At 45.3% G+C, this 13416-nt stretch overlaps 1 protein-coding gene across 2 annotated transcripts in view; it reads left to right on the forward strand.

Moving 5' to 3' along the window:
- The first annotated feature begins 134 nt into the window (after positions 1-134).
- GRAMD4 (GRAM domain containing 4) overlaps positions 135-13416 on the forward strand; it is a 76372-nt gene continuing 63090 nt past the window's right edge. The window contains exon 1 of one of the 2 annotated variants that reach the window (XM_083822426.1): positions 135-329. In XM_083822426.1, the coding sequence (XP_083678552.1) occupies positions 301-329 (29 nt within the window). In that variant the 5' untranslated portion in view covers positions 135-300. Of the gene's footprint in view, positions 330-7272; positions 7760-13416 lie in introns of those variants that run through there. The other variant, XM_083822428.1, reaches the window with a different exon arrangement.

Below are 13416 nucleotides of genomic sequence, written 5' to 3' on the forward strand. Positions count from 1 at the left end.
CCGGTGCTGCGGGCCGGGCCCGGGCTCGGGCTCGCCGCCCCTGCGGCCGCCCCTGGGCCGGGCTGAGCGCCCCGCCCGCCCCCGCCTCCTCTGCGGGCTCCCGCCGCGGCCCCGGCGAGCGGCGGCTGCGCGGGGAGCTGGGCACGGAGGAGGAGGAGGAGGAGGAGGAGGAGGAGGAGGAGGAGGAGGAGGAGGAGGAGGACGGGCACCTGCTGCCGCCCGGGCAGGGCCGGGGGCTGAGCGGGCGCGCCCGGGGGGCGCCCAGCGGCTCTCGGGGCCTGGGCTCGGCGGGGAGCGTGGATGAGAGTTTGCTCCGATTTCCGAGCCGGGTGAGTGCCGCGCCGGGGCCGCCTCGGGTCGGAGCGGGGAGAAGCGGCAGGCTCGCGGCCGGGAGCTTCCCTCCCCGGGGGGGCAGCGCCGGGCGCCGCCGCCTCCATCGCCGCGCCGTGCCCGCAGCCTGCCCCGCGGCTTTTGTTCGCAGGAGCGGGGCCGGGCGGCCGGCGTCCGCCCCAGATGGGGCTGCCTGCGGCCGGCGGGGGAAAGGGAGGCCGCCCCCGAGGGCTGCCCGCGGCGGGGAGCACGCAGGAGGGCTGTAAGCACAGCCCCGGGGCCGAGGTCGCAGCCTTGGCCGGCCGCCCCCCCCGTGGCGGTGGGTTGGGGGGGGCGTGATGGTGGTCGGGGATCGGCTCGTGGTGGTGTGGGATGGGGGTGATGGCGTGGCGGTGACCCCATCGGGCCTCGCTCGGCCGCCCTGCTGCCTGCTGGGTGGAAAGCGAGCCTTGCTCCTGCCGGGCGGTGCGGCGTGCCCGCCTGTCGGTAGCCACATGCTCGCCCGCAGTAGCCAGCGAGGTGCCCTGCGGATGTGGGGCCGCGAGGCATGGGAGCAGCGCAGCAGGAAGGCAGCCTCCCGGGGAGCTTGGGGTAAGGCCGGATTATGGACCGGGCTGTCAGCCCTTCAGGAAGGCCCTGTAGCTGTGTGCATCGAGCCTGGGCCTCCTGCCCACTTCCATAGGCCGTCACGAGGCTTCGATGCACGTATGGGGCAAGTTGGGGGAAATAACAGCCTTTTTTGCCCTGTTTCCGTGTCGTGCTTCGTTACCGCGGCTGCAGTTTTGGGCTGGGTAGCTGTGTTAAGCTTGTACGAACGTGGAATAAATGCTGGGCTAGTTCTTGGGTTTTGCGTTTCCAGTAATGGTTTAGATAAGGCGGGGAGGGGAAATATTTAATAAGTAGGGATCCCGGGCATCTGTGCTCCACGTTATCTGACAGTATCGTGCCTTAATTTTTACTGTGCGACGAGTAGCTGTGTCCCTCAGAATTAGAGATGTGAGCTGCCTTAAACCGTTTTTTTTTTTTAATGTCATATCTAGTCATTCCGAAGGGAGGGCTTGTTTAGTCCTAGCCTGTCGTCTTCTGCAGCTGGTACTGGATCTTTAACCTCCTGGTTGTGAAATGGATAAAATAGGAAATTAACTCATCGTGTCGGGATATCAGATTGCACAAAAATCCCTGAAAGTCCAAGCGAGGTCCCACCGTTTCTCATACGGTGGCCTCAAGCTCGCTCGGCTCGCTTCTCCGCCGTAACACAGGTGGTTTGGGGCTGCGATGCCAGACTGGAGCGAGGACGGGACACTCCGTGTGTCCAGCTCCGCCGGTGACCTCTCGGACGTGGTTCTGGGTGGCGGCAGGTAGGACCAACCTGGGTAGCGTTGGACCGATGGGTTCGTTTTTAGTTGTAGCTACTGAGCCCCGTTATTCCCAGCGGGTCAGGGGGTGCCAGCTGAAGGGGCTGGGGTGCTGCAGCGGGCTGGGTGTACCTGTGGCTCTCCTCGGTGCCGGGTGAAGGTGGCACCGAGGCTCTCACCGCCGTCCTTGCCCGCGCCAGCCTGCCCGCCGTGGCAGCATCGCTGTGGCCTGGTGACGTAAATGCCTGTGGGGGAGGGAGGAATTAAGGGCAGCAGCTGGGAAAAGCCTCTCCTCGCTCCTCAGGGGAACCCGGTTTAGGAGAGGCTGGCGGAGGAGAAAGCCCTGCTGGGGAGGAACGTGCAGGGGGCTGGAGCAGCCGTGGCTAGGTGCGATTTCCCTGCCATGTGCAGCCTCTTGCCTGCGCAGGGGCAGCTGCTGGGCACTGCCTGTTCCCCTCCTCCCGGCGTGCGATGCTCGGAGCGTGTGGAAACCGACTGAAGTTCGTTATAAGAATGCGTGCATGCGATATCGGACGTCAGACATTCGGTATTGTTTGAGAATAGCAGCCTCGGGGGGGAAAATGGATTTTATTTTGGTAAGGAAGCTTCTGCAGCGTTTGAAAAGCGATTGGTGTTGCTGTTAGATTCAGGCACACCTCTGGAACAGGAAACATTGTGCGTAATGCTCCGTATGTGTGCGGTGTCTTCAGCATCATTTGGCACTTCAGAACTCACTCTTTAATACAGAGACTTCAAAACTAAGAAGCAACATCAACTGTTTGACCTCCAAAGTAACGGCAGATCTGCTGGAAAATTAACAGTGACCCCATCTCACATCATGTGATGATGGAAAAATCATCCTTTAGTTTTGAATCAGTCATCCCTATTCTGGGAGATATGAGACTGTGTTTTGTGTAACATATGGTTCCATTAAAAGATTTATGATGATTGTCTTTTTATTTAAGAAATAACAGATCACATTTTGTGATGTTTTGTTTCTTATAGGTCTGGAAGATAAATGCTATTTAGCAATGTCTGAGTACCTTGCTGATTTTTTTTGTTTGTTTGTTTACAGCTAAGTAGCTACTCAGTGGCTGGTCCAGGTCTCTTCCTCCCTCTCCTCGCCCCGGTATTTGTCAGGCTTATCAGTGTTACTCTAACTTTAGAGTTCCCAAAGCTCTGGCTATTACCAGAAGACCCCAGTACTATGTGCAGAAAATCTGCCATCCTGAATTCCAGGCCCTCTTGTCCAAAGCTGACTGTGCCAGGCCCAGATAATGTATACAATTTTCTAGCTTTCTTCTGCAACACTGGTTCCTTTTCTTCCCTACATGGTTTTATTTTTGTGGGTTAAATCCTGCCTGCACGGCAGGATCCATACTGCAGAAGCAGAGATGACTTCCTCTAATGCGTTGTTTTCATGACACAGAGCTTGACTGGAGGAAAAGCTTCTGACAGTATTGCTTCATCAGGGCCTTTCAAAAGAGATTCTCTCTCTGCTACTATCCAGGCTTTGCACGTTTGTGAGCTGATCTATGAAATAACCTGTGCATGGTAATACAGCCGTTAAACCTAGCTTTTGGATGATGATGTCAGGGTTTATGTGTTTTGATCTCTAAAGTCTCTGAAAAATGCAAGTTTTCTCTTTTTATCTCATGGTCGTTGTCAGGCGTATGGATGTGGGGGGGCAAAGCAAAGATGTGTCTCCTGGGAGGTCAGAGTTTATTAAAACAGTAAGATTTCAGTGGTGATCTTACCTTAAAATGAAATGAGTTAGTGCTGCTTTTTGTTACGACATAAGGAAATGAAGTAAGAAGTCTTTGAAGGCACTTCAGGCTTCATAAATATTAACAATCTCTGCAGTCTTCGCAGAGAGGAAGGACTAGGTTTTTTCTTTGTCTTAGTGGTACAGTTTCCCTTGCACAGTAGATCTTCTTGCCTTGGCTAAAGGGTAGCGATCAAATGCAAATCAAAAGTACCTTATTTGTGGTTAGTAATAAGTACCTTATTTGTGGCTTTCTTGCTCTTTTCCCCCTCCTCCCTGTAACACCCAAACCTTTCTCCTGTTGTGTGCTCCGGTAGTAGCAGATTTAATTCCTGGCTTACGAGACCAGCTCCTCAGAGATGCTTATATGACTGACAATGCGGTTCTTTGCTTCTGAGAGCAGTGGAAGGTAAAGACTCCTAACTTCTTCAGTTGCATTTGAAAAATTATTTCTGTTTGCATCTCGGGTCACCACGTGTCTTCAATTTTTACCCATGTTAATGAGGAAGAAACCCGCTGGCTCTGTTGGATAGTGGTATTTTTTAAACATGCTTTGAGAATGCTTACGGTTGTCTGGTTTGCTTTTAGTTTGACAACTGTGTCTTCATCTTAACGGAAACTGAAGTTCAGTTGAGAGGCAGCTTCTTACAAATCCCGAGTTATTGCAGCGAGTTCTTTGCGAGCACCCGTTGAGAATGCGTCGCCTGTCCTAGATAAATATGCTATCAAGAGTGCATCAGACTTGGAGTAAAGCTTGTTCCAGGTGTCTCAGGGACTGATGCCAACCAGTCTTTATTTCCTTGTATGCAGTAAAAAAAATAAGTAACTTTTAAAGTTAATTTTGAGTGTGTGTTTTTTCTCTTCTCTGGATGCAGGTCCTAGAGGTCACTGTAAGTCCCTGGTGATGCAGCTTTTCTGAGTGCTGCTGCCCTTCCGCAGGAGCTGACGTTTCCAGTTTAAAAAAACAACAACAGACGCTTCAGCCCTCTTTCCCTGATCCCGTCAATGCAGACATTGGTACATCTTTTGACCCGTGATTAAGGGATTTATGACTCGGTTTGCAGGATGCACATGCCTAGGAATTGTCATCATTAGACACTGAGTCACATGGGTATGTGTTTCTCGGGCTGTGTACATATGGACTTCTGTCTAAAACTTAACACATTCCAGTTCTGAGTGAGTGCTTGCTTGTGTTTGTGTGGGCACATCTTTGCTGGGTGCTGCTTTGGCTCTGCAGCAGCCACCCCACGCTGCATTTTAGTCCATCACGGCTCACCTGTCAGTGGATACTTCCTCCGTTATTGGGTCTCCCTTCTGACATGCCCGAAGGTGAACATCTGTCTTACAAACTGAAGTAAGCACGGTGAAGTTCGGATGTTTCCTCTTCTGCCACATCTGTTTTGTATGCTTACATGGGTAGCTGTAGTCAGTGTTATATTTAAAATTTAGAAACAGGGGTTTTATTTTTGGGTCAGTGCTTCAGGTGGGGAGTAAATCTGTTAGTGGAGTATCGACAGCCAAGTAACACTGCTCATAAATGGGAGGGAGAGAGGAGAATAAAAAAAGGAACAAAGCATGAAATACCACTCTATCCATGGGATTCTCATCAAACTCTGTGGGAAGGGACACTCTTGTTTCTTGAGTATTGAGTGTCCCCTCATGTATATCTATATGTAGTTGACTAAGCTGTTTTTTGAGGATCTTAAATCATAGAATTATGGTTTGTGTTGGAAGGGACCATATAGACCATCTCATTCCAGCCCCCTGCCATGGGCAGGGACACCTCCCACCCGACCAGGTTGCCCAAAGCCCCATCCAGCCTGGCCTCAAACACCTCCCAGGATGGGGCAGCCACAGCTTCTCTGGGCAGCCTGTGCCAGAGCCTCACCGCCCTCTGAGTGAAGAATTTCTTCCTTAAAGGACACGTCAAAATTATGTGGAAAAAGTAGTCAGCAGTTCTGTATGTCCAAATGCAATGGTTAACAGATGCATTTTAGATTTCTAAAGTAGTCCCCTACAAGTAACGGCATAATATGAGAGATCTATACTTACCTTAATTAAAGAGAACAAAGCCGTGCACTCCATGGTGGCCTGACGTATACAATTAGTGCCTGAGTTCAATTAGTTTCCAACCGCTATAACCATCTTTTCAGAGCTCTTGATAGGACTGTCAGGGATTTTTATTAGTATCTTGCATTACTAATGCTTGGCATTTTTAATATCTTGTAAAAGCCAGTTGTTCTTTCAATATTCATTTCAGGTATAAGGTTACTTATGTAGAGAACACTTGAAATTCACTGGTTTGGAAACCAACCAAGTCTCGGTGGCTGAAAATTAATATCCAAGTTTTCAGTGAAGGATCCACGAATGTCTTCAGATGCTTAAAGCAGCGTTTATTTCATAACTTGAAGTTTATCATTAGCTTAACTTTTGTAAAGAGAAGTCTTCATGTTAGGGATGCGAATGAGAAAGGGAGCTTCTTAAAAATAGCATGAGCAAGTGTTTTAGCTCTGGAGCCATCTTCAGGAAAAAAAAAAAGTCTTCCCGTTTCACACTGCTGATTTTACTACCTGAAATCCCGCGCTCAGGAAATGGTTTGTGTGCTTTAGTTCCCCTTTCTCTGAATTTCGTCTGTGTTCTCAGGTGTGCGCAGTAACTGCGTTTTAAAATAACCTCCTGCGCTCCTCAAGGTTAACAGCACTTTGTCATTGCTGGGGAAGTGTGGCAGTGCTATACAGAGGCATGTGGGCTTATAGCTGTCAGCAGTATTCAAGCAGCATCACAGCCATAGGGATGGGGAAACGCAAAGCCTCTGGAGAAGGGAGTTCTTGAAATGTTCTTTGAAGGCCACGTGTAGCCCGCGATGCTGCTTTATGAGCCTGAAAAGGATATCTATTCCTGTTTGCTTTTGGTAGAGCCAGCTAATGTCTGTAGCCGTACAGCTTCGGGGTCCCTCCTAGTTGTTTGAGGACTGACTTGGGAGTCAAAACCCTGTAATTTACTGTAACTTACTCCAGATCTGAGTGTAAGGAGCCTTACGGTCCTGGGCTTCAGGCGTAAGCTGCTTTTCCAGACATTGCTGCAGAAGTAGGACCCATGGCAGGTTTTGTGCCAGGGACAAGGCGCTGCCAGGAGCTTGTGACTTTTTGCTTTCTGCATTGCCTGGAGAGGGTGGTGTGCCCAGCTCAGGCTCCGGAGGTGTGAGCAGCAGCAAAGAGACCAGTCTGTAAATACCTTTAAAATCCTCTTCTGGGGCTCTTGGACCGGGGCTCTGAACATTTTGGAAAAGATGCAGTTATTGCAACAAGATGCCGTGTTGCAGCAGGAAAAAAATATAGCGTGTTCAACACCAAAAGATGAAATGCTGTTTACCTTCAGTGTGATGGTCCTTGCACTTAAGTGGTCCTTGGTGAATACAACTGTGACTACCTGATTTAAAACCAAGCTGCAAGGTGATTTGTAATCCAGGATCCTATCTTGGGGATATACTCACTGTTTTGGATTCAGGGCTTTCTTCATCTTTCTTCTTCCTCACCTTTTCCCTCCTGAGATGAGGAGTAACGCTTAGGGAGCTGTCTGCGTGTCCCATCCTTGAAGCTCCTGGCTGCTTCCCAGTGCTGCCCGGAGCCAAGGAGCGCGATTCCAGCCAGCAGCCATCCTGTTTGTGTGGGACAGAGGTGGCTGTGAAGCTCTGAACTTGAGAGCAGCAACACATCCTAAGCATCCCTGTGTTACTGCAACTAGGACAACTTCAGACTGTGCTCATCAGATAATAATAATAACAAACAGCTCCTTAGAGGGCAAAGTCTTGCATCAACTTGCAAAGATAATGTCATCGGTTGGGGTAGGAATAAGCGGAGCATTAAACCACTCCAGTTTGATTAACTTCGTAATATTTTACACTTCTTTTATCCAAGGTCTTCCAACTCCTCTTAGAGGCTAATCTATAAAGGAACCTAAAAGATATTACAGAATATCCGAGATCGCCTTTTGTACAAAAATGAAGTGTAGCTTGCCTTTGTGTGAAATGCTGCTTGGTCTCAACGCTCCGTGCAAAAACTGTGATCACGCAATGAAGAATGTCCTTCCCAATAAGTTACAGAGCAACTGGCTAGACATGTTGATCCTTTCAGAGATCTGCCAGCTGCTACAGGATGCTGTACTCCCAAGTTTTGCTTGAGCTGTAGGAGTTTCCTGGAAACTTGCAGTAATTGAAACTAACGTCAGGAGCTTACAAAACACTGCAGAAGTAAAGGCTGCGGTCTCCTTCAGATCATCTGGAGCTAGCCCTGTTTTGTTTCAGAGAAACGTGAGTATAAAGCTTTTAAAAGGGTCTGTGCCTACTATGGAGGTTTTTTACTTTCCCTTCCAAGAAGAGTTGCTTATGGGTGTGAAGAAATTATACACATTCAACAGCTCTTATTTTTACTTTTAGTTATGTGAAATAACAAGCCTAAGTAGGATAGTTCTGATTTCCCCAGAAAACTCTGTATTAGAAATCGTTTTTACAAAACTGATTTTTTTTTTCTAAAGCTACTTCTGCTTCTACCATGTTCTATCTAGTAGCAATCTTCCTCCAGTTTTTGAGGGATCTGCTAACAGTGATTGCATTTAATGCTGGATTGCTTATCCCCCTACAAAAATACTTAGGAAAAAAATAGTCACAAATACCATTTCTTGGAAAATTTTGTAGGAAGAACACAGAACTTGCATTGCTTAGCAGTTTGAATTTGACCAGTGAAGCTCTCTGGCACTTGGCAGTCCTCTCGTAAAGCAGAACAGAGACAGCATATGCTTTTTGAGGGAGAAACAGTGCCCAGTATTTTCAGATTGGTTTTCCTGGTGGTGTGCAAGACTGACTGTGCAGTATCTGCTTTGGTTTTCGCTTAGATAAAAACAATTGGAGAAGATGGAATCTATTTATAAGTACCTCCCTATTTTTTGTTAATACTTTGTAATTGCATAAATTTTTTTTTTATAGATAAGCTTTAAGTATTAAGCTATTATCTGTGACTCATTGCTGTAGAATCTGCTGTTGGTGACATTTTATTGTCTTTGTTAAATCATGGAAAATCTTTCCATGCAGTTTATGTTTCTTTGTGTCTGAAGCAAACTACATCTGTTTATCTTACCCGCTGGTGGCTTTGTTCTCAGCTGGCTAGAAGTTCATACTATCTGAGAGCTACAGCAGACCTCACGCATGGCACAAAAATTTCATGTGTGTACTTAGCTGAACAATTGTGTTAGATGACTTTTTGGAAACACTACGTGGACTTGGGCAAAAAAGAGTGTCTGTTTGCTTTATAGGTGGTGGTTTGCTTTTTCACTTTCTCCTCCCTTTTCAAAAGCTTCAGCTAAACAAAGTGTTGGTAGTTAAACAGACTGATGTTTTATAGGGCTTTTTTTCCTTTCTTTTTTTTTTAAAAAAAAGTCCGTGAAATAATGAATTGTATAAATGTCAAAATTGTTATGAAGTTAATACTGCATTATTATAAATGTCAGAAGAAAAGCAGGTAAAGGCAGATATACTGGGAATCTAAGAAGGGGCTGGACCCTGAAGATGACTGGCTAACCACAGCTTGCTTGTTATCTGAAACAGGAGATGAGGAACCGTACTTAGGAAGTATATGCATTGCTGGTGTTTCTGAACCATGGAGGAAATACCAGACGCCAACGCTTGAAGTAGATTATCTGCTACTGCCATACGTATTTTCTTACTTACGGATTGATCATCATTTGAAAAAACTTCCTTTTCTTTTTACATGAAGATTAACCAGCAGATTGAACTCTTAAACTAAAAGGATTTTTGCCAAATACAGTGATAACCAGGAATGTGAGCATTGTAACTGGGGCACAGGGAACAGCAAAGCACTGTCCCTGGCAAGGTGAAATGGAAAGCTCATCTTGGAGCCAGTCAGTTAAAGAAAAACCCTGTGTTTAAGGGGGTTCAGTGCCATGCGGTTCAGTAGTACTATTATTCCTGAAGGAAGACAGCTTGTTTTGTGCCCCCATGGGATCTTGCATGCATCCTTGTGTTAGGACTGCCAGTATGGTCTGACCTCTTCTGTAGCCTTGTCAAAGTATATGCCCAATCTTTTCTCCAAAAGCTTTTTTTTTATTTATTATTATTAATAGGTATACTCATGTGAGCTTTTAGTCAAAGGTCTTAGGACTGATTATAACACAAATTGGGCCCAGCTTTCACATGTTATTGTTTGGCTTGATTCTCAGGTACCCAGAAGTTTTTCCACTTGCTGGCCCTGAAGGCATTTTTCAAGACCAGTCAAACTTTCTTATATGTCTTCTGGGTGGTGTGGCCACCTCTTCTGAAGGACAATTTGTAGCAGGGCATGTTTTTAATTCTACTCATTGTAATGCAGTGCTTGGAGGCCTGATGCCTCTGTTTTGCTGTGGGCCTTCAGAGTTGAGTGCAACAGTAAAAACCCAGAACAGTCCTTGATTAAAACTGCTGTTTAGCTTTTGAAGACTTTATACTATCCAATAAACTGGAAGGTTTGGCAGGCATAAGATATGAACTGTCCCTTTGCTATGTATTTATAGTTTTTTTTAATCCTGATGGCTGTCAGTCCCTGTTTCTTGTCACCTCATCTCCTGTGACTTCGGCCTTGCTGAGGACGGGCTCTCATTTACAGCTGTCCAAGTCCCTGTTCAGGTTTAGTCAGCCTGTCTAGATCTTGCAGGTGGACGAAAACCCCAGATACCTATAACAAAGAAATCAAAAGGTATCATCTCTCTCCCTTATCCCCTCTCCTATTCCCCTTTCAGCAAATTTGGTGCTCCATAGTTTGCTTTTGGGCAAAGACGTGGGCCTACTGGAATTCCTAATATACTCAAGAATTATATATATATATTTTTCACATCCATGGCAATTATATATCCAAATCAGAGCTTACTGAGAGTTCACTAGTAGTTTGATCATGTCCTGCAGTCTTCAGCATAATTAATGTAAAAAATCTTGAGCTTCATTTCCATGACTTTGGGAGACTGCATCTGTTAAAACATTTGTATACTGTCAACAAAAGCCTTGCTGCCCCCAGATCAGAATTTGAGTGTGACCAATAATTAAATTTTTAGAATTTCTCTGGAAAAGTGAAATCCATGGTTTAATTTTTTAAATTTCCCAGGTTTAAATATGTGACCGTTAATGAAATAACTGGGACTAAGACGGATCTGGAAGAAGTCTTTGTTAGGACTTCTGACCTGAAAAACAAAGCATTTTTTAGAAGAAGAAATTATTAGAAGAATTCTTTGTCTTTCTGATAAAGAAAGATGGCATTTCTACAAAAATCTCTCCTTATGAGGCTTTGAAATGTGCGCAACTAAAATGATTTTACTGTGGCTTGTGTGTGCAGGGAACAACTCTTCTTGCCTCTTCCTTTACCAGCGCCCAATCATGATTGTTCAGAAAGATAAATCGTCTGTATATGGCTTTTTTCTTCAACAACTTGGGCCTTTTTTTACCTTTATCATTACTGACTGAATTGTCATCATGGCATAAACACACCTGTCAGCTCAAGCAGTGTAATTCTGGCCCTCATCCCAGTCTTAGAGGCAGACGTATAAATGCCATCCTTTATCCGCCTTTTAAATTGCTTGCGTCTGATTGAAATGATGACTGAATTAATCCTATTCATATTCCTTCTACCTTGGTTTCTTTACTTCATTACTAAACTATCCATTGTGCTTTTTTTTTTTGTGTCAATTTAGTTGTATTTCAAGTCTGAAGCCTCAGTGATGTGCCAGGTTACTGGTTACTGTCATTCGATTTGTATCGTTTTAGCAACCTGATTGGGTTCCTGGTGTGTTTGTGACAAGGAAATATTTTGTTTTGAAACAGAGCATGCAGGTAGTGTGGTAGGCAGGCCTGCGTGTACAGGCTTGGTTAATAAACTCTCTGAAGAGCTGATCCATTAAGTGCTAACAGCGTTGGCTTCATGGGTTACTTCATGTCTCAGATCAAAAAACCAGACTGGCAGAGCTTGTTTCTGCCTCTTCCTTGTGTCCAGTACATTTTGCGTTGAGATGCAGTTGAAATACTGCTAATATGGCTGTATCGAGAGAGGAACCGACTTCTCCTGGGAGAAATGCCACTTAGCACAACATTACCCTTCAGTGATGCTGCCAACAGTATGTTGCCCCTCGGTAGAGGAATAGAGCTCGATACGTTAATGTGCCCTGGTTTATTTAAAGACCTGCTCCAAGATATCTTGTTCCAGTTGTTTCAGCAACTTCAAAAATGTAGTTGTTAACTCTGTATATATATATATATTTTTGCCATTGGAAACATCTGCTGTTACGAGGCAGTAGGATATAACAAGTACCATTAAGATGTTAATTTCCTACCTATGCAGCCAAATTAATGAGAACTGGACTAGTTTATGGTAATAGCTTCAGCTGGCCGGTTAGTTGTTAGGAGGAGGCTTCGTACCTTTCTTACAGATTTATGTAATGCATCGTTTCTGTGTTTTGTTGAAACTCTGCAATTTTTTGTTTGGTTTTCCTCAACTCCGTGCATGCTTTAAGGAGGCCTGAAAATTTAAAAGATGTCTATTCAGACTTATTTCTTACATGGTTGCCTGAAGAATAATTGTCATAAGCTCTTTGAAAGCCAGGTAGAAAAGCTGAAGGCTGTTAAATTAAATACTAGAAACTGCTGTGGTTTTAAATTTTTGATCTCAAAGATGTGTATGAAATTGCATGAACGAAAAGTCTAGTCACAGAACTATTGTTCTTGCAAGATTTTGGAGAGGTTCTTCGGTCTTTGCTGGAAACTGACCTGGACCTGACTGAGTGATGAGACCACGGGAAACAATCACTGGTTGCAGGGCACTGTTTTGAGGTGGTTTCAGGATTCTGGCAATGCCTCAGGCCTGACTGTGAAAATTTGTTATTGTCCCAGAGTCTGCAATACCTGGAGTGGAGTTTGAGTGTCCCTGTAGAGTGACATGGAAGGAAAGAAGCAGTTGGAAGAAATGGTTTTGCTGCTGAGTACCCCCCTAAAGAGGGTGACCTAGGAGGCCATAGGTCTTAATTCTTTCATTGGCTTCGGATAGCTAATAATTCATCGTATTTTTGATGGCTTGGCACAATCTTACAGTTGTCTCCTTGTAGAATACAGTTGTATATTTTCATCTTTCCCCTCCTCTTCTGCATTGGTCACCTGCCTGTTGAAGGTGGACAACTGAACTGTTCGGTGTGTGTTTGTAGATGAGTGGGTGATGATTGCTAACGGATATTCATTTGTGTCACTGAGTGTTTTGAGTGACGAGGTATTTTAGTTTTTGTTTGCAAAATGCCAAATTGATGGATTTGGTTTTGTGAGCTAATAAAATTTGGGAAAAAAGACAAGAATGTGTGGGAAACTTCACTGGAGCCATTTATTTATTTAATTTTCTCCTCTCCTCTGTATTTCCTTACAAGTGTCTGACTTGCACGCCCTGTCATTTTTGTGAGGTTATTGCACTTCCCAGCACAGGCCCGCGTTGTCATTATATATCTAAAATTGCTAATGGGGCAGGGAACAATGTCTGTGGGGCCTAATGTTTACATTTCTCTGCCAGCTGGTTATTTAACCAGGCACAACTGTCAGCATGTGTGCATTTCTGGTGTCTGTCTTCTGCTTAGAGCAGTTAGTGGTATCACCAAAACTGGCTTTTTTTTTTTTAATTTTTATTTTTATTTAACAGCAGTTGATACCATGTGCAAAGGGTTTTGGGAAGGAAGGTGAAGGAGATGCTGACAAAGCACAGGATGCATGTATCTCATGGGAGAATCAGATTCAATGGCAAAGATACCCACTGAATTGTGCTGTGCAAAGAATGTTAAAATAAACATGTGAACTGAAAGGTGTGCAGTTATGGTAGAATACCCAGGCAGTTTACTGAGTTAAAGTACAGAAAAATGGACAATTATTCCTTATGGCTCCTCTACTTTCTCATAGGGTTG

Source organism: Anser anser (genome assembly GCF_964211835.1).
Source record: "Anser anser genome assembly, chromosome: 1".
In the NCBI taxonomy this organism is placed as follows: Eukaryota; Metazoa; Chordata; class Aves; order Anseriformes; family Anatidae; genus Anser; species Anser anser.